Source organism: Diabrotica undecimpunctata, chromosome 4 (assembly GCF_040954645.1).
Source record: "Diabrotica undecimpunctata isolate CICGRU chromosome 4, icDiaUnde3, whole genome shotgun sequence".
NCBI lineage: Eukaryota > Metazoa > Arthropoda > Insecta > Coleoptera > Chrysomelidae > Diabrotica > Diabrotica undecimpunctata.
The window spans coordinates 52,397,663-52,418,953 of NC_092806.1; the positions used below are offsets into that span (position 1 = coordinate 52,397,663).

The window sequence follows — 21,291 nt, forward strand, 5'->3', positions numbered from 1 at the left end:
ATGACAACATGAAAGAACCGCTAAGGTTGCACTCCTTCTTGTGATTCCTTCCACTATAGGAGATTGGTTATCATCAGAGCTATTCGTATTTTATTGGCATTCGCTCTAAAAAGGTTTCTCAGCCTGAAATTTGGCCTATGCTTCTATTATCTCTCTTGGTACTTTAGTCTTAGTACTTTATACTTATCACCTCTGGTACCACGCCCTTTGTTCTATTTTTAGTGTTTGGGACTCTTATCCGCAGTTCCACAATAAGATCAGGAGTAGTGAATATAATTTTTACAATTGCTTGTCCCACATTGAGTCAAAGAAGAACTAACATCTAACTTATGATTCACCTTTAAACATTAATTACTTTCTGAAACAGACTTATTTGTAATTCTTTGAACTCAAATTTTTTCTCACTTTGTTAATATTCACATTACATTACCCTATTTTTATTTTAGTTAAATTTCTTTGTTTCAATATAGACTTGGTAAAATATGATATTTTGATTTTATTAATATTCTTATGACTACTGATATAGAACTCCCTCTATACATTAATTTGATTGAGTTGATTTACAAACATATCCTCCGTCTTCACTCATACTGGCCTTTTGTTAAAAATTCATAAAAATACGTTTCATTGTTCAAGTAAAATTATTTTCTTTAGGTATAAATATATTCCATAAAATATCGTTTACTTTCAACGACAGCTACGAACAGAAGCGATAAAATTGTAAAATAGTTCAGTAATTTACTTTGAATAATACAAAAATGAAGCTCGCACAACTGTAAGTTTCTCTTAAATACGTTTGCTGTAATAATTATAATTATATATATATATATATATATATATATATATATATATATATATATATATATATATATATATATATATATATATATATAGAGTGTCACACTATAAACATATTTTGGTCTTACTACTTGTATGTATTTATAATGGGCGCTAGAGTATATACTCACCAAACTAAAAATTCTGAGGGGCTTACCCTCGGACTGATATCAAATTCTGATATTTCTGTACTTACTGTATGCAGTTTATTATAGATTATGTGCGTTTGATCTGCTGTTAACTCATTAGTTTTGGTATATTCTTACTGGTATAACTTTTTCTTTCAATATTGGTAACCGGAATTGGTTTAAATAATATGTAGTATTACGTTTATTACCTTAATTTTCCCCTTCTTACTTTCCTATCTGTTTTTTATAGCTACATCTGTCAAAATCTATGTTTTAAATATAAGATTCATGCTCATTCATCCAAACACTTAGTGGTCTTAAAGTTTCTCCTATATAAAAGTTGCTTCATTGGCAAGTTTATTTACACCATAAGGGCTTTTTTGTTGGAGCGGGTATTCTGTGCTCTGCTATAGTATAGTAAATCTAATTATATAGTAAATCTGATATAGTAAATTCGTGTTATCTTTAACCCTGAAATTAATTTGAATTTGCAATTTTCGTTACATCCAAAAGTATGGACATATAATTCTGAAACTTGTGGTATGTCCCACACCATATATTTTATATTTTTTGTGATCGATACTGACATTATAGGCATTTTATCTTTTAATTTATTAAATATAAAAATTAATATAACTTGTAAAGTATTATGTTTTTGTCAATTTGGTTTAAAGAATTATAGATACTTTAGACTTGATCTTTGACATTTTAATCATGTACTCTACTTGTATATCTAAAATTATTGAAAAGTGTTATTGTACCCTAGATAGACATCAAATTCTGAACTTTTTATGCCTATTGTTAGATATGTGCCTTGTTAATCTTAAATTAGAATTGATGTGTCCTTGTAACGTTGTTATTTCATTGATGTTGGTATTTTTATATTCATTAGCTCTTTGTCAATATAGGTAACTAGATTTAACTGTTGGTGAATTTGCTAAGCGATTTACTTCATTTAATAAGATGAGTACTGCTTCCCTAATTTTCATGGTTTTACTATCCATTTCGTTTAAACTATTCGTGCACCTCTCCATTGCACTCTGTGTTAATTATGACAAGCATATTTACAAATCTAAGATATTTCAAATTATATTTCTTTAATGTAATGTATTTATCTATTAGCAGTGTTACACCTATTAAAAATTAGGATCAACACCTATGTTTTGCTAATGTGTTAACGTTTTTGATCACATCACATTAAAAACTACATAAAAACAACTTTTGTAACAGTAAAACGGGAAACGTAATTATATTTAACGTAGTTATATTGTATATACAATGAAATAAGATGTTTAAAATGAGGCCGCATCGTCTTACACTGAATTGTAAAACCACATTTTTACAAAGTATGGAAATCATCTCGACTTTATTTCACTAAAATCGAGTTAATCTGAAAAGAAATATCAATCACGTATGCCTGAATACTCTATCGAATTACTACAAAGATAGTATATTCATTGTTTAAAATACCTAAAGAGGTTGTGGTTGACAAATTACATATGCCTGTGTCGTTAAAATATATCCTCTTTGCTTTGGGGAAGTTGGGAAATTGAGTTACCTACTCTTTATACACAATACAATTTTTATATCGTAGAAACGATTGAATATTGTTAAACTAAATTTGAAAAACGTTAATTAGATCTCCAACACTATATTTTGAGTTAAACTTAAGATCAGTGACGTATTCATGTTCAAAGGCCGTTTAAAGCCATTAGGTTTAGTTTGGTGGATAGGTTGGTTAAAATTTAGCTAAAATATAATACCTTTTTATTCCATATTCAACGTAATTGTACATTTTTTAAAAACCATTTAAATCAAATAATATAACTAGTAATACAAGTAGGATATTGAGATAAATGAGAATGAGAATAAATAATGTATCAATACCACAATCCACTATCCCAAATTACTTAGTTATTCATTTCACTTTAATTATTGAGAAACTTACTTGGAAAGACCACATTAACAAAAAAAAAGAAAAATTTAACTCGATATAAAAATATATAGAGCTGTTTTGGCTGATCGAACATTGCATTTTTGCATAGACTTTAACCGTTCATTGTCAGATCAAGTGAGATGTTAGACGGTCAGGATCAAATTGCTGTATTTTTAAAAGAATTAATAAGCCTTTCAGAATTACGGATTCTCCTCCTTTGGCGAAGGTCCCACGTCATGATACCTTTTTGGGCCCTAGACTTTCCGTATGTCCCATCTTTCCTTATTGTTTAGTTGCTGAAAAGTATATCGTTCAGCTCGTAATATTATGTGCTTTAAGTATGCAGCCTTTTTACTTTTCATGTATTCGAAAATTACTCTATCGTCGACGAAAACTCTACATAATACTGCCCCAGTTCTATTTCTAGCTGAAATAAACGCTGTTTATTTCAGCCTCAGAGCCTTAACTGTAATTTAGCAGACAACCCAACTATTTAACTGGCTAAATTTCTTATCCATCTATGTATATTTTTACATTTGGATATTCATTTAAAAAAATAATCATGGTGTTCATCCTCTGGACATTTACTTATAAACCCAAAGATTTCACTTCCGAGAGTTTTATCATTTAGAGATATTGGCTATGGTAGGTAATCAATGTAGGCAATCAAGAGTATTTGAATGAAACATCACACAAAGAGTTGAAAATTTCCCAAATGTAGGAATCAAAGAGAGAAATGTTAAGCATCATGAAACACTACTGTTTCATTCAAATACCTTAGTGCAATCACTATTAGATTTCAAGATAGAACACAAAGTAGATTCACCAGCAGACCTAAGCGAAGACTAGGGAGAACTTTTTTTCTCCAGCCAGAATTACCATTTCTTTATAGCCTTAATAGCCACAATTTAAGTTCTAACATTTTAAAGAGTATTTTGTGGATAGATGAATCGCCTTCCAAAATAACACAGACATTAAGTATATTATCACAACTGTCATTATTAGTCAGTGGAAAATCCGCACTGGATAATGGACACTCACTTTTAAAACAGATGGGAAATTATAAGAATATTTAATAACCGATATTTAATAGTTTCTTAAATTATTCGTTTCTTACCTTTCTAGATAAATGATAAATGATTAAGTTTTCTGCAAAATAAATAATGTGCATTGCTAAAGAATACTTCTTTAATTAAAAAATAATGAAAGATATGGCGTACATAACAGCGGCATTGCAGCATAGATTAAACAAGTATGGAAAAAGGTTATTCTAGATATGATAAATGCAGATTAAACCAGAATACATTGTAATTAAACTTAAAAAAAAGAACATAAAATGTAATTTTTATTACAATCAAGTGTAGTTTAATCCAATATAAATACAATATTTAACTTGAACATGTCACAAGTCAGATGGAGGAAGCAGATATTACATTCCATTCTGCAGATGTGGAAATACCAGTACTAACACTTCAAAAAGCAAAAAATGCAGAAAGGTGGCATCACTTAAAAATGACAAAGCGCCAGGAAATTATGGTTATAAATAGAGAAATAATAAAAAAGGAGAAAAAGTTTTACATCAAAAATTTTTCTTAGACTTTATTCTAAGAGTTTGGCAACAACAAAAAAGGAGATTCCTAGAGAATGGAATGGAAGCGTTATAATACCCATACATAAGAATGGAGATAAAGTATAATTTCGAAACTATAGAGGCATATCGCTTATTAACACAGCATATTAAATTCTATCAATTATCTTGCTAAAGAAGCTTATTCTGTATAAGGAAGATATTCTAGGGGACTGTAATTGCGGCTTTCCTGCTGGAGGGTTTAGGCAAAACATAACTATTAATGACCACAACTTCGAAACAGAGTTTAAATATTGAAAAAGAGGTCTTAACATGTCAATTATTCATCCAGTTGTTACATATGGAAGTAAAACATGGATTCTACATCAGCGGGAAATAAATAAGCTGCTGGTATTTAAAAAGAAGGTTCTCAGAATGATTTTTGGCCGGCAAAGGGACGAATTGACAGGAGAGTGGAGAGGGCGCCACAATGCTGTATTGGTGACTCTGGTACTGAAAACATCGTCAGACATATAAAAAGTAACCAGATAAGATGGACAGCTCATGTGATAAGATGAGAGGAATACAGTGTGCTAAAGACAGTATCTTTTGAGAAAACAGACGGTAGAAGATCAGTAGGCCATCCCACAAAAAGAATGATGTTAAAGCCGATTTAACTAGAATTGAGGTACAGCAATGGGAAATCCAAGCGCAAGTTCGTAGAAGATAAAGGGCTGTAGTATATGTGGCAAAGACTCACCCCGAGTTGTAAAGCCAGTGAGAAGAAGAAGAAGAAGTACATGCCACAAGAAAACAGTTTCAGAATCTCTTTATGATTAGTGTGAACGCATGGATAATTTAGACGACTCGACGCTTGTGTTGAAGTGCATGAAGCCTCTATGAAGATCTTTTAAAGCATTAATGTTTATTTTTTTAATTCTTGAATTAATTCAATGATTTATATTTTAAAACGAAAAAAATCCTTTAATTTGATTTAACACTTATTAACTTTTTTACGGTAATGACTTCATTAATATTAATAGATAGAGTATGAGGCAAAAAAATTTAAATCAGGCTTGAATAATATTTATATTACGCTATTGTTGGTGTAATTAAATTTTTCATTAATAAAATATGTATTTTAAATCGAGCGTTTAACAATCACATAAAAGTCACTTAATAGTTTCACGTAAACTGCCACCCAAAAAGAGATGAGTTTATTTGAGCATATATATTATTTAAGGAAAATTACAGTTCTGTGAGCTACTGATACACAACTGTAAATATAACTGTACTCAATTCTTATGTTTCCGATCAACTCAGTTACAGCTACTAATATAAATATATAATAATTATATATTGAATTATATGTAATAACCCTACTTATCAACATTTCTATATCACAATTTCTTTCACAAAAGTTACAGCACCATATTTGCTTTGAAAATCTGAGCAAACCCTTCATTCTCTATAATATATCACCTTCTTAAAGCACTCATCGTTCAAAATATACGTGGTCTCGATATTTGAAACAGCACAAATAACATATAGGCCATTTTAAAATTGGGTGAATAATTTCGTTGTTTTTGGTTTACATAAAGAGACCAGCAACTACCTACCAAATACAATAGACAAGGGACAAAATGTATAACAGTTGCTAATTCAAACCACATTCTTGCACTTGAAAACATAACAATTATCATTAATTTGGTAGAATTGAAATAGTTCGTGTCCGTTTTTATATTTACTTAAAATAAAAATTGATTTTAGACACGTCCAGTACACTAGACGATTAACCGTATCAAAAAAATCGATTACTAATATCGATAATATCGTTAAATAAAGAGTTACATGTAATACCAGATGTTAACCTTGTTACATAGATTTATTCGTACAAATTATTCAATAAAATAATTTTATGAATGCCTACCGCTTACAGTATCTACGCTTTCACATTTCATAGAGACGTGAGATTTAGGAATATCTTTTAGATATATTATTATGGCAATTTCAGCTGTAAGGTTTTGTAAAATCAAGTTTAATGAAGGATGGGAAGAGAGGAATATAAAACGAAGAGACAAGAAGAAAAAATAGAAAATTTAAAAGACAATTTAATCCAATATAACTATCAAAATGGGTTTGATCAGACGATTGAAGTAGAAAACATTGAAAATGAAAGTGGAGTCCAAGGAATGAAAATAATAAATATCAATAAAAGTGGATAATAAAATTAAAACCCGACGAATCCAAAAAAAAAAAAATACGAGAGTGGCTAACATACCATGAATGTATTATAAAAGTGTAAACTGAAAAATATAACTAGGATAAGTTTTTATTAACGAAGCTGCTTTTCATGGTACAACTCCATCTTCAGTTATTGTACAAAAATTACGTGGGTTGCCTAACTAGCAAATTTCAACAATTTGCTCGTTATATGTCGAGAAGAAAGGAATATCAGGTCCAGGTCTTAGATAATTATTTAGACTATTTCCACCGAACATATTAGTTATTTATTTATAGAGTGTGTTGAAAAAATTTAATCAATAATTGTAACTTCAAAATCTTTTAAATTTTTGGTTTTCAGAACGTAATTTGTTGTTTCTCAATTTTCCCCTAGATATAAGGTTTCTTAACTTTCTCCTTTTATTTACAAAAAGTTAACTGGCACCCTTTTTCTTTCTTTTTCGTCTTATCTATGGTAATCTTATCATATTTATCTATCTATCCTATTTTTTCTTATCTTGGTAATTTGTTCTGTTCGACTCGCTCTCCGCCAACCGTCTAGTTGTCGTTGGCAGTATATCAATTGGTGACCTTTCTAGATACATCAAAAAAGGGTTATACATCGGTATAACATCAATGTCATTTAAATTTAATAATTACAAATCATTGAAGGGAACGGTAATCAATTTTTAACCAATTCAGATGAAATAAGTCTGTGTCAAGATTGCCAGTCCCCCCCTCCTAATCCAATACATTTTATTTTAAGGGCATGTTACCGACTACCATTCTTATTACATTTGTAATTATCAAATTTAAATACCATCGATGTAAAGAATCATGTTTTGGATTTTGTGGCGACTCATGGAACTTTTTTTTTTTAAGAAGTGATGATAGGGTTGTACCGCGAAAAACTTTTTCGTTAAAAAAGTTATATTTATAAACCTTTAAATGGTTGTAATAACAAAAAGTTCACACTTTTATTACACAACAAAATACCAAGCACTACAACAGATATTAAACAAAAATGACGAACAAAAGTAGACGAACCGAGCAACAATTCCCTTTTTGCAACAATTACAAACTTTTATATAAAAAGTAATAATTAGCAAATTACGCTAAAAGAAGAACGCCAGGGATGTCGGACTGAATGAAATCGGCAGGCGAAAAGAAAGCTCATTGAGTTGGTTAATATCCAATCGAATGATGGACGTAATAGCTTTTATGATGATCTCCGGAAACCAGTTATACAATTTATCCTAGAGGAACCAAGAGTAGCAAAATTATAGAACAAGAAATGTAAGTGGAAAATATTGGAACCAAATTATTAAGAAACCAAAAATAGAAGTACGACGACGGATGAATAAGATGAACAGGGAATAGGGATGTCTAAACGAAACTAAAGAGGGAAAGAAATACTTTGCAAGAAAAACTAAAACTAGGATAGCATTAAGGTCGATAATGACATGCACTGACAACAGACGGAAATTATGGAGATAAGAGAAACGAAAATCCTACGAAACATAAACTAGTCTAAGAAAATAGAAAATATAATGTAATTAACATGTAGAAAAGATTATGTCAGAAAATAGGATTCGTCTCATTTTAAAATTTTTTTGAATACATTATGCAACTTCATCATCCTTCAAAACAGGCAATTATAACATCATAGGTAATTTATTGCCTATGATGTGATGATATAAAAATCAAGATCAATGATATCCTGACAGCGTTATTTACTTGACAGTGAATTGAAAGTAATTTCCATTTTCAGTAGAATTTACGACGTTTGTGCTGGTATCATGAGAATTATTTCTTTATGCTGACTGATTTATAGATGTTACCAATTTAAAAAAGCAAATTAGAAACTTTTTTATTAATAATTATTTAGAAAAAAATAGTCATAGGCTTAGACTTGCTTAGACCTTTTGATACTTTCAAAAATTTAAGTAAAATACCTACCGTAGAAAAATAAAACAAAATAAATAAAATTGGTTGATTGTTATACAGTTTGTACCTGTCAAAATTTCTGAAAAAGGACAATAATATGAATTTTGTTTCACTAACACGTACTATACAATGTAACATCGAGATAAACAACATACAAGCACGTTTATGTATAAGTCTATGCCCCTCCTAAAAAAATGTTTAACAAAATTTCTCATCTGGCGACAAAGTCATAATATTTACATTACACAAAAATATGTCAACTATTTCACTTTGTTTATTTAGGAACATTTATTTTTTAAGATTTTTCCTTATATTTACATGTAAATAGCAAAACCATCGAGTAATATTTTTACGTTAATTTTTTATACTTGGAAGGAATTTTGTGCTTAAGGACAAGATGATCTTGAATTGAAAAAGTAGCAATTCTATAGAATACTATTAAAGAAAACGTTTAGTTTTATTATTGTATGAAGACGTACATATTCTTTCTTTTAGTGCAAATGTCTCGGACATAAAAAAGGGAAGATAGTCTTTAAGTAAGATGTTATTAATCAATTGAGTAAGATCATACAAGGCATAATTTCCTACCAAATTCGATGAAAAGAGTACCAACATGAGGTATCTTAATAAAAAAACCTCCCCAAATAACTGTTTAAACAAACATAACAGTTTCAATAATGCCTCCATAGACATATCCAAATTTATAGATGGTGCAGGCTCAGCTGTGGTTAATTCAAATGCCATATTTAAACGTACTTATTTAATTAATTCCATTACTTCAAATTCCTTATCCTCACTGCTCCCAGTAATACATCTTTATCAAAAATATCCAATGAAAGAGATAATAAAACCAGAGTATATTCATATAAATATATTCAGTAGAATCACATGAAACTTAGTATCGGTAACATATCATAAGGATTGATAAAAATACGACAATTATACAAGCTAAAAGCATACACAAAATAATAGGTAAAAAGGAAGAAGCAGTCCAAGCAAAAGCTGGGGAAAAAATAAAATAGAACTTGGAGCAAAAAGAAGTTACAGAAAATAAATGAAACATTTAGCGAAAGATCGTTGAACATGGAGAAAGGGAATTAGAAGTTAAAACAAATCAATCCTACATCTAAAATAAATATAAGGAGATGAGAAAAATAATTATTTTTCCTTATATGCCATCTTTCTTGTACGGCCCTATAAATTGTTGACTGGCTAATATTTTGATCTTTGAACAATATAACAGTTCCTCGTTTGGCAACCATTCAATACAATGCAATTTTTGCAAATTTGAAGTTTGTACATTTTTAAATAATTTCTTGAATAAGTATGACATTCGTCAATGAAGATAAACCATGATTTTTTTTGTTGTTATAGTCACTAGATCAGATATGAATATTGAGTAATAATTTCAAGGCAAAGCTTTTTTTAACTCTCTTATATTATACTGTCAAAGGAATCAAGTGTATGCAACATTAGAATCAAAACTGATTTAGTGTGCTTTAAAACTGTTTACAAAAATAGTATAAATAGAGATAAATAATATAACTGATATGACTAATAGATCCACAATCTGCTCAAACTTACGATAGTTAATAGGGGAGTTCAAAGAGTTATTAATAATTTAACTAACCGATGTACACAACACAGGAAATAAAATACCTTTGAATAAACCGTTTGATAAAAATAAGAGAATTACAAAAATATGAATTCTAAGAACTGATAGGAAGTTTTATGAACGCAGACGATAAGGAACGAAGATACATAGAGAGAAATTTCAGAACGTTGTGAGATGGATACTAGTATGATGCCACAAGTTTAGAGAAATAGAAATCATGTCGGCAGGATTAAACAAGATCAGTCAATGAAATCGACATAAACATGGAACGAAAAGATTACCATGGAGATAATCGGACAGAATACAAAGAGCTACTCTTCACCCTAAGAGAAAGAATAAGGAAAACTTCCCATTTTATTTTCTATTTTCACTTATATATCTATATCAGTTGATATAGAATAAGTAGAAATTTAAACATCAACATAAATATAATGCACTTTAAAGGACCAATGTTTTACGTATAAGCACTTATTCTAAAACACGATAAGAACGATTGAAGAAAGTAGTGTATTGTAGTGTATTTTGCCATTATGAATAAGAAAAGATCATTTGTAAAGGCACAAACTCTATAAAAAAACTATTGTTTAAAATTTGTCCAAAAGCCGTTTTTAAATATCACACATATAATATATTGTTAAATATAGTTCTAAAAGTGACAAATACCCAATTCTACTTCACTTTATCCTAATAGTTTGAACTATTACGATTTAGTCACCTTTTTACAATAAACCTGGGGACGATAGTTCCTTTAAAACCATATGTCCTTTCTGTGTTTCTGTTCCATAAATACATCACGCATTCCATATTCTCTTACACAATTAATATCTTAGACATAGTAAAACATAAATTAACAACACTTTAAATTAGGGAAATTAAGGTATTATTATTATTAATTAAGGTTTTTTATTACTTTAGCTTTAAGCTTTTGTTAAAAAAACAAACCAACAATTGTTCTATATGAGAAGAAACTATTAAACGGCAAAAGAATATCATTTTGAAAAATCATTTTTATATGATTAATTTTTTTTTTGTTCATTAATTTGTTTGTATTGTCATCTGTCAAACATTTGACATCATTGACATTTTTCTTCATGACAACATGATACTATGACTAACATAACTATGACTTAATCATAGTATCATGCATGACAATATAACATGCGTGTAACATCATTTGAAGAGATACTATTGAGTCACATATATGTCACCTCTATTGGAATCAAACAGCGAAAGTAAAAGATGAAAATGAATTGATTAAGGATACAAAGATTCGCCGTGGGGTACTCCAAGGGTGTGTTTTTTCACAATTGTTGTTTAATTTATACAGTAAAGACATCTCAATTTATGCAAATATTTGTTGCACTGTGGCCATTGATCGCATGACAAAAGAACTTTAAACAAATAAGGTATTATTTGCAATTTAAGCCCATTTCAAATTATCTTAAAATCTGACTCCCATCCGCCATTTTAAATAATCACGTCAGTAAAACATCATAAAAACTATGAATAGGTGCGTGCCTTTGTTAAGTCACCCAAAAATTTATTGATTTAATTTTTATGGCGCAGAAGATAGATAGACATTAAAAGATAGGAACAAAATTAGATAAAAAAAGAAACATTAAATTTTTTTTATTTACCAGATCGACAAAAAAATGCGAATAGAAACATGTTATGTCTAAATGGCCAAAAAACTGCAAAACTTAGAGATATGGGGTTATGGTTTAATAAAATGAACAAGCCTTTGATAGAGTTGTAAAAATCATAGAAAGAGTTACATACCTCTAGAATTATACAAAATAAACATTAAAATAAGCAAATAGTAAAGAACAGTGTTAGTTTTTGGGAGAATAGAACAAAATAGAAGAGTGTAGGAAAAATCATGTTCATCGATGGATTATGATTTATATTTTATTGACAATTACAGCTTTAAAAAAGTATTTCTTGTTCTTCCAATATAAAACAATCTCAATATCCACGAATTTAATCCATATCTGTAAACAGTTAAGTCGCAAGCAGTTAGCTCCACAATTTGAATAAAAATGAAGATATTACATAGGTAAGAGCATATGGAACACTCCATATAATAATTTAAAAAATAATAAATGTTTAACATCCTTGTGTACAATAAAAGATTATATATTTCTTGTTTTATACTATTGAGCAACAAAGTTGTATAAAAAATTATCAACAAGTAATTGTATTTGGACGTGTTTGTACATTTATAGAAAAATATCTGTCTGTTTTGTAATCATTGAGGCAGGATATTCGATGTTAAACATTTAAATTCGCGATTATAGTTACAAGTTTATTGATATAGTTTAAAAATATTCATCGATTATACATATATGTATAGTAATAGTAAACCTGACTGCATACAGTTTGTCAAATATATGAAACAGTCTAAAATTTTGCCGGTTTGTCAACCAATTCCGTGCAGTTACTTTTGTATAATGCGCATAACGGCGGCGTTTCCAAAACGAAACAATTAAACTTTTTCTATATTTGACAAACTGTACTTAAAATATATTTGAATACCTATACCTTGTGAAAAAGAGGCTAGCATATTTTCCCAGGAACCGTTTACTATGAGGCTGCTTGTACTTTTGATAAAAGACCTGGTTAATAGTGAACTTTTTTATTCAAAATTAATTTGCCAACCCCTATCTTATGAAAACCTTATGATGTTCATATTAAACTTTTACAGTGCTTGAAATATACAAAAAAGAGACCATAACTAAAAAATACACTTTTTAATCAATATGTTATTAATAAAAATTGTAAATATAAACTGTTTATTAACTTTTTACATTTTTAATCAAAAGGTGATACCAAAACCTAATAGACGAACTTATCCCGATGAAAACTTTTGCCCGAATTCCTAATTTTGAAGTCGAAATACCAATAAAGAGATTATTTCCCAATTTAATAAGATTAATTCCAATATCAACATTTGAAGACGTAAACATTATATGTATGTAATGAGGATGGAACAAACTGACTCAGCTAAAAAACGCTCTTTGATAGACCCATTGGTCAGAGAAGAAGGGGAAGACCCAGAACAAGGTTCCTTGATAACATGAAAAAAATATCAGAAATATGGAAATACGTGCTTGGCGGAAAACGACGACCGACAGGAACGACTGGAGAGAAATTCTTGAGGAAGAAGACCTACACTGAGTTGTAAAACCAGAATGATGATGATGAAACATTTTTCTTCTTCTTTCTCTTTATAAGTAATTCTGCTTGTTGATTGCTGGATTGATACCTCTATGGAATATTATCACTCCTTTTCCGCGGTCCTTCTTCTACCCATTCGTGATTTATCTCTTGGTATTTTCACCACGCGGGTCTCCCTCATTCTGATTATGTGGTTATTCCAATCTTTTTTCTCTTAAGTGTCTCTCAGTGTTTTCCTGTAACTCTTCTCAGTACTCTCATCTCTGCCGTTTCCAGCAGTCTTTGTATTGTGGCTGTGTCGGGTCTTGTTTCTGAGGCATATGTCATTATTGGTCTTACACTGGCGCTATAAATTCTGAACTTCATCTCAGTATTAATATGTCGGTTTTGCCATATAGCCGGTCCCAAACTCGGATAAAGGAAGGGGTCTATAGCCAAGTTGGAACCCTACTGATAGACTTTAAACCCATACAGCTAATAAAAATAGGATTAAGACAAAACATTACATATAAAATTAAAACAAATTTAATTGAATTACAACCAAAGGAAATCGTATAAAATAGAAATGAAAATTAAAGTGAGACAATGCGACACTAAAGAATAACATAGTGAAATATTAGAATAACGTATTGAAGACTTTGCAAATATTGAAAACTACTCGCAGGTTATAGCGGGTGATATATTAAATATTGAAAATATTTCATGGTAAATAACAACAAAGAACTTCAAGAGGTAATCAATATAAAAAATAATAATATAGACATTTTGTAAAGAAATTAATGAAACAGCTTACTCTCCTTTCGCTATATTTTAAAAAACACTTAGACATCAGATAAAGGAAAAAATACTTTGCAATTCGTACTTTCAATAAAACAACTAATTTTAAAATATTAAAAAAATTATTATTAAATAGTAGATAAGCAATGCGGTTTCTGACATAATCCCTACCTCCGGTCATAAATGCTAAACATCACGTCACATTAAAACGTCACGTTTTCACGTCAAAACGTCGTGTTTTCTCGTCAAAATGTGTCTGTGTCGTTTTTGACGTGACGCATAACGTTTTGATGTAACCGTGACGTTTTGACATGACGCGTTACCTTTTTACAAGAAAACGTGACGTGTTGACGTGACGTTTTACGTGAAAACGTGACGTTTTGACGTGAAATGTGACGTTTGGCATTTACGATCGGGGGTATGGATTGCTTATCCACCAGGTATAAATTTTATTTAATAGCACTCAAAATTTCTGGGTGCAGTTGGTAAATTATTATTCATTTTAATGAAACCTAATAAAACATAACAACCTCTCAAATGTATGCTCTAAATAGTTGCATGATGGTAGAGATAAAATATACATAACAATTAGTGAATGTATTTCCTTTTTTGTTATTAATGGTGTGTAACAATATTCTTCGAACATATTTTTTAACTATACCAATATTTTAACATAACTTACACTCTAATAATTCACTTGAGGTACATGGTACATCAATTTTTGGCACAAGACATATTAAATATTAGTCCTTATAACCTTACTTTTCCTCTCTGACCAATTAAATTGGTTCGAGAAATAAGATGCGGGAGGGGTACTGAGGGGGTTATGACGCAATCTAATATCTCTTGACTAGGGTCTTATATCGTAATATATTGCTTAGGTAACTCCTTTAAAAAATAAATAATACGAGCTTATCACAAAAACCTAAAATGTAATCACAGCCAAATAAACTTTAAAACGTTAAGTCGCTGGCTATACAGGGTGTTCTTACCCTTGCAGGAGTGATTTCGTTGTTGGGCCTGAGGACATCCTGTATATGGACGGTTGACACAAAAAAGATAAATCCGCCTAACAAAAATCTAGGCCTCCACGTAACTTTTCAGTGAGCATTATTTCTTATAGGTATATTGGTATGGGGGAAAACTTTGTAAATTGATACCACTAAAAACAACCGTACTTTTTTAAGTACATATAGTTTTTTGAATTTTATTTTAATAATGTGGAAAAAATATGTCATACCCAAACAGTAATAAAGACTAATAAAAAGATGGTAAAATTATAGAATAGTAAAAGTAAACTATAACGAATGGAGTTTGTATCTCAACGTAACAAAAACGAAATATTTCTATAATGAAAATGAATAATAAAAATTGGATTTATACACCCTAAACAAATCTTTACATATATTTTGGAAAACCAACCAGTTTTATGTATTATTTTAAATGAAGTTTCTTTCTTTAAATTAGTTTTTTCTCTCACACACAAAAAGTTTTAGTTCCCTCTCTCCCCGTCAAGTGTATATTTTTTGTATTGTTTATAAATCGATAAAGAAAAGTGCGGTGTATAATTTCATTTCCACAAGAGACAAACAACAGGATCAGCAACCAACCACTAAAATCCTGCAACTAAATCCAATGTAACAGGTGGTCACAAGGGTTTGATGCATAACAGGAAATTCGTGGATGAACAACCGACACATTTTCATAACATATTTGACAGATCAACAAATAGACAAGGAACAAAGAAAAAAGTTAGAAAAGATCATTAATGATGTAAGTAAATATCACTCAAGTAACAAAACAGTAATAATACAGTTAGTACCTAGTATTTTACATAATTAAATTCCACAATGAATAAGTATTGTGTGATTTCCGGAAATATCAGAGATATACTTTGGTAATTTTATAGCTTGCAATGTATATACATTATACAACAGAAAATAATGAATAGCGAATATCTAGCGTACACACAAACAACAACACAGGTTTGGATGAGGTAAAAATAGTAGCAAAGTAACTAGTTAGAACTAGTTAGGATAAATATCTGCGGCTGAACTTGAATCATAAGCGTGAATCTCCACGTGAAACGCGCATACTACTAATATTACCAATATATGTAGGTAAAACCTGGAGTTGAAACCAAATTGATCCATCGATTATACACGAGCCACGATAATATATGTATCAATACTATGGTGGATAAAAGGCAGTACAAATGTAGGGCATGTATGGCCTATCTGACCACTCCACAAAGACAGGCGCTACTGAATATTACAAGAAGCCTGAAACGTAAATGAAAAGCATGATTAAAGACTAGTACTAGTCTTCTTCCGGTGGAGCTACACATTTCGATGGTAACCTTTTTGATCATTCTGAGATTAAAAGCTAACCACACATGAAGCTTCTCAATGATGAGTAGAATAGCCATACGAACATCACTGGTATCATATATGGAAAACCCGTCTTTAAGAAAAAAATTTTCATAAAACTGAATTTGATATCCTTGGACAAGCCAGCAATGCATGCTGAAGCACTGTACATTATTGCATGCTGAAATATATAAAGAGCATCTAAATGAATACCTTTAACAACACTTACCAAATCAAAATTGGTAAAAAACTGTAAGGATTTAATAATCTAAAATAGATTCAATAAACTGTATCTAATATGGATGCAGCGGTAATAATCGAGTCCAAAGAAACAAACTAATAAACTGGTTGGCCATATCAGGCTCTAGAAGAATCTTTAAAAGCCTAAAACCATTTTACGGCATGAGATAGGGGGCCCATCAGAGGCAAACCCGTATAAAGAAATTCATAAGTTTCGTTGTAATGAACATTAGTAAATGAACGCTGAAGACGATCACATAGGTGGTGACTGGGCACTGCCAACTGAGTATACACAATGCGAAGTGTAGGAAGCCATACATATCATCTTGAACGTGAATGAAGTAAAGCAGGTTAAGTATAAACTGGAGAAAAAGGCGCACAAACAAGTTGCTAATATTTATAAGAAGAGTACAGGACTTCTTGGTAAAGTTTAAGGAAGGGACAGTTAGTCTCAAATGTCTTACGACATGTTTTGCACTTTTCTGAATAGAAACAAAATACTAAAAACTTGGTAGAAGAAGATTTTCTATGCTAAAAACCACAAACCTGTATTACTACAAATTACAGATATTTCGGATGGTATGGATTTAATACATGAACTATGAAGTTCTGCATATGTACCTAATACGAGTACAGCATGAAATTTTTTATTCTACTTATTTTTTACCCTTAACCAATATACATTAACCGTAGAAATATCTGCCCAGACTCATCAAAATTATTTGAATAACATCTTTTTCACAAAACTAACTTTTTGTAAGACGGACTTTTGTGTTAAGGCAAAATAATAATTTGGATGTGATATCTAAATAAGGGTTTACCTATTAGTTAAATATAAAAAATTTCTGTACAAAAAACAACAAAAAGTGTTTAATAGGCACTTTCAGTAAAAAATAATGGACTGAGTGTGCTTCGTTAATAAATATAGTTTCTGAAACTGAATCCACTTTATTTAGTTTTTTTTAATAATAAGGGTTGTATAAAATCTGTAAATATTCCGCTATGTTTTCATTCAAGAACAAAAATATCACACGTCAATCCACAAAAAAAACAAATCTTTGGAACTGCGTAGCTTAAATTTATCTCTATCGTTTAAAAAGAGTTAGACCTAATACAAAATGTTTATTTTAAAAATAATTATATGTAAATGTTATACTAATATCATATAATGAATAATTAAAAATTCAACACAAGGGCTTACTTTTGCAACAAATAAGTATAGTGTAAAAAACGTGGGATATATTCTGGAGCCAAAAATAGCTCTAATTAACCAACTTACCTTAATATATACAAATATGCACATAAAAACGTTATTTGAGGTTTAAAATGAAAATCGATATTTTCCAATTTTGTTAACTGTTTGACATTTGGTAATGAATATTGACCCGTGACTTTTTATACTAAGAGCATATTTTAGATTTAAAAAATACATTGGTTTACACAGTATTTTGGAAACTTATTTCTCTCTGTTATGGTAAGTTAGGTTTAATCGAGCTAGGTATTTGCGATTAACTTGTGACGTATCATTTTGTTACATCCTGTATAATGGAAAATAATCATAATTATACAATTACAACTACTTTAGTTGACGTTTCGGCTTTCAACCGAGAAACCCTTCTTAAAATATAACTTTTACCTCACTTAAACAAAACAAGCAGTAAACAAACTTACTTAAGTAATTGGTATTTAGAAAACACTTTGTATATGTTGCTTATAAAAGCTGTTCTTCTATAGCAGTCTACTATAGAGTATGTTCTTTTATTGCATCCGGCACTAGTACGGACGTCTATTATATAGTTCTATAAATGGTGAAATAAAATTGCATATGTAAGTGCAAAAGATTGAAAAATCCAAATGATATGAAGTACTCCAAATATTCGTATTTTAAAATATTTGCTTGCAATTACGGTAAAATCGTTTATACTTAAAATATAATACGTTAATGCGATTTAATAGACTAAGGGGACCGCTTTTATCAGAAGTACTCCGGACGAGAAAATGACAACAAAGAACAGAGCTGGAACTTCGTCCCCAAACATTGTAGTGGTGGAAATTATAAAACTACTCTAATGATCAAGGATCAAGACAACAGTGATCTCCAAGAATTATCCAGATAAAATGATATTAAAGAATGAAGTAGGATCCATAAAGGATGCTCTAATAAAACTTATTGGCAAATCAGCACTACTAAACCTAATTACCAGTCTCTTTGTGTTCTCCCTTCCTCCCATACTTTGTGAAAGATTTCTAATAGCAGAATTATTGCATTATTTTCAAGATTTTTTTCATTTCCATGGGTCCATTTCTTAGTCTTCTTGTTTGGGAAGTCTACTCGTGGAACTTTCTTGTAGGAAAAACAGAGTAGAAAGTTGTTAAGACTGAAAACTCCATCAACTTCAAACATATGCTGATACTTCCTAGAGACGAGAAGTGAGGATTTGAAAGTGAAAGCAACGCTAAGCAGTTTTAGGCTTGAAGCCTGCCAACGATAGAGGACTACATGTGGGTATCCGTAACAACAAAAAGTCAGAGGTAAAATTTAACAGGTTGCACTAGAAGCCCTATTACCAACTCCATAGTGCTAGCTTTATCTAGCTGGATAAAAAGAACTGTACACAGTAGGCTAAGGATACTAACTAACGAATCTAAGTCTGCGACAATTACTTCCAAGGATGAGACCGAAGGGGGAAATATAGATGGATCAAACTTCACACAGGCAATACGCTAAACATCCAAAAGATTAGTGTCTAAAAGTTAGGAGATGCGAGCTAATTATGGGCATACTAAAATTTGAACCTGTATCCTGTGGAATCCTTTAACTCTCCATAAAAAAGTTGAGTTTCATCAAAGGACAGGGTTTGGCACAAAGGTCTCACGACCAAATGTCAGTCACAATAGTATTTTATCTGAGATAAGAAGTGCAAGAAGAAGGAAATGAAGACGTATGTAGTATCAATAAATAAATAAACAAATGGCATATAAGCATATCTGTGTTAATACCGATTTTGCGAATGAAAAGATTCATCACAATGTTAAATACCTTAAATGTTAGTAAAGTAACTATATCAAATACAACAAAGAGTAACCAAACCATCAATACAGGCTTCTTTTTGAAAACACGTGTTTAAAAACGAAGAACGGCAGAAAGATATGTATAAAAAATTAGCTTATTATAAGCAATAAATGGGTCTCTAAATATAGAGATAAAGGTACTATTATAAGATCGATAAAGGTACTATTATATAAGAATATAGTATAGCTTTAATTGTACATTTGTATCGAGACAATGGACATTTGTCTATGGACAATTGTGGCTGCATTAAAAAAGTAATATCGCTGTTATCTAGAACAAAACACAAGGAACATTGTCTATTTACCCTGCTAGATACAGATTAAATGACAAATAAATAAAGATGTTCTCAAGAAGCTATGACTAAAAACTTCATCATTATATACAAGATACATACATAGATATTTTCAAGCTGCTAGGCATCATCGAGTTACTAGAGGAATTAAATGACATAAAATGTTTCGTTAAAAAACCGCAGAATATTGTGATGCCAAATAGATGTTGTTTATAATGTAATATCTAATTGTTTTTGACCATACCAGAACCACAATATAATTGATGAAAATGACGTTATACAAATTTATAAATTAAAAGTTAAAGTTAATATTATATTAAAAATATATATAATAGAAATCCCAGTTTATAAGAATATATTCCAATATCATTTGTATTTGTTATATTATGATTTCACTATTATCTATTAGGTCTAACTTTTTTTTAAAACAATATCCGCAAAAGTCATTTAACGAGGTGTATTAATGTGGGTGGTGAGATGTTTCGATAGATAATCAGCCCTAGCGAAACATTTTCCACACATATCACAGTGGTACGGCCGCTCCCCGGTGTGTATTCTGAGATGGCGGGTGAGATCGCTTTTGCCGCCAAAAGCCCTACCACAGAACAAACAAACGAACGGGCGCTCACCTGTGTGCTTGCGCACGTGCAACTTGAGATTTTCCTTGCTTCGCACGCATTTCCCGCAAAACGGACAGGCGAATCTGCGCTCTCGCTGCCTTTCCGCCGAATCTGCTCTTAAGAAGTTTATGATCGACGTTTCGGAGGTTCGTAGAAGATCCGGAGGGTAACCGGAGGTGCCTTGGCAAGAAAAGGCTATTGAGTCGATAGTGTCGTCCTGTTCTGCTTCTGTTTTTTCTGCATCTGAGGATGTACCTTCACCTAAAACACACAAATTAGTAAATTTCAGTGTTATAGTGTTTTACATTGTAGCATTTTTAAATTCCATTCTCTATGAAGTTTTAATTCACGTATTTCAAATTTCATTATGTGTAAAGTTTTAATCTACGTATTACAAATCTTCGAAAAAGAAACGCTTTGATTTCTAATGGGAAGACATACTATAAGTGTTTGTTTACAGTCAATTGGAATAAACAAGATTGAATAATTT

At 30.6% G+C, this 21,291-nt stretch overlaps 1 protein-coding gene across 1 annotated transcript in view; it reads right to left on the minus strand.

Moving 5' to 3' along the window:
* Positions 1–902: 902 nt before the first annotated feature.
* The window catches only part of LOC140439513 (uncharacterized), a 268,238-nt gene continuing 247,849 nt past the window's right edge, over positions 903–21,291 (minus strand). Inside the window, exon 8 of the mRNA XM_072529480.1 lies at positions 903–21,062. Coding sequence (XP_072385581.1) covers positions 20,629–21,062 — 434 coding nt within the window. The 3' untranslated portion in view covers positions 903–20,628. The remainder of the gene's footprint in view (positions 21,063–21,291) is intronic.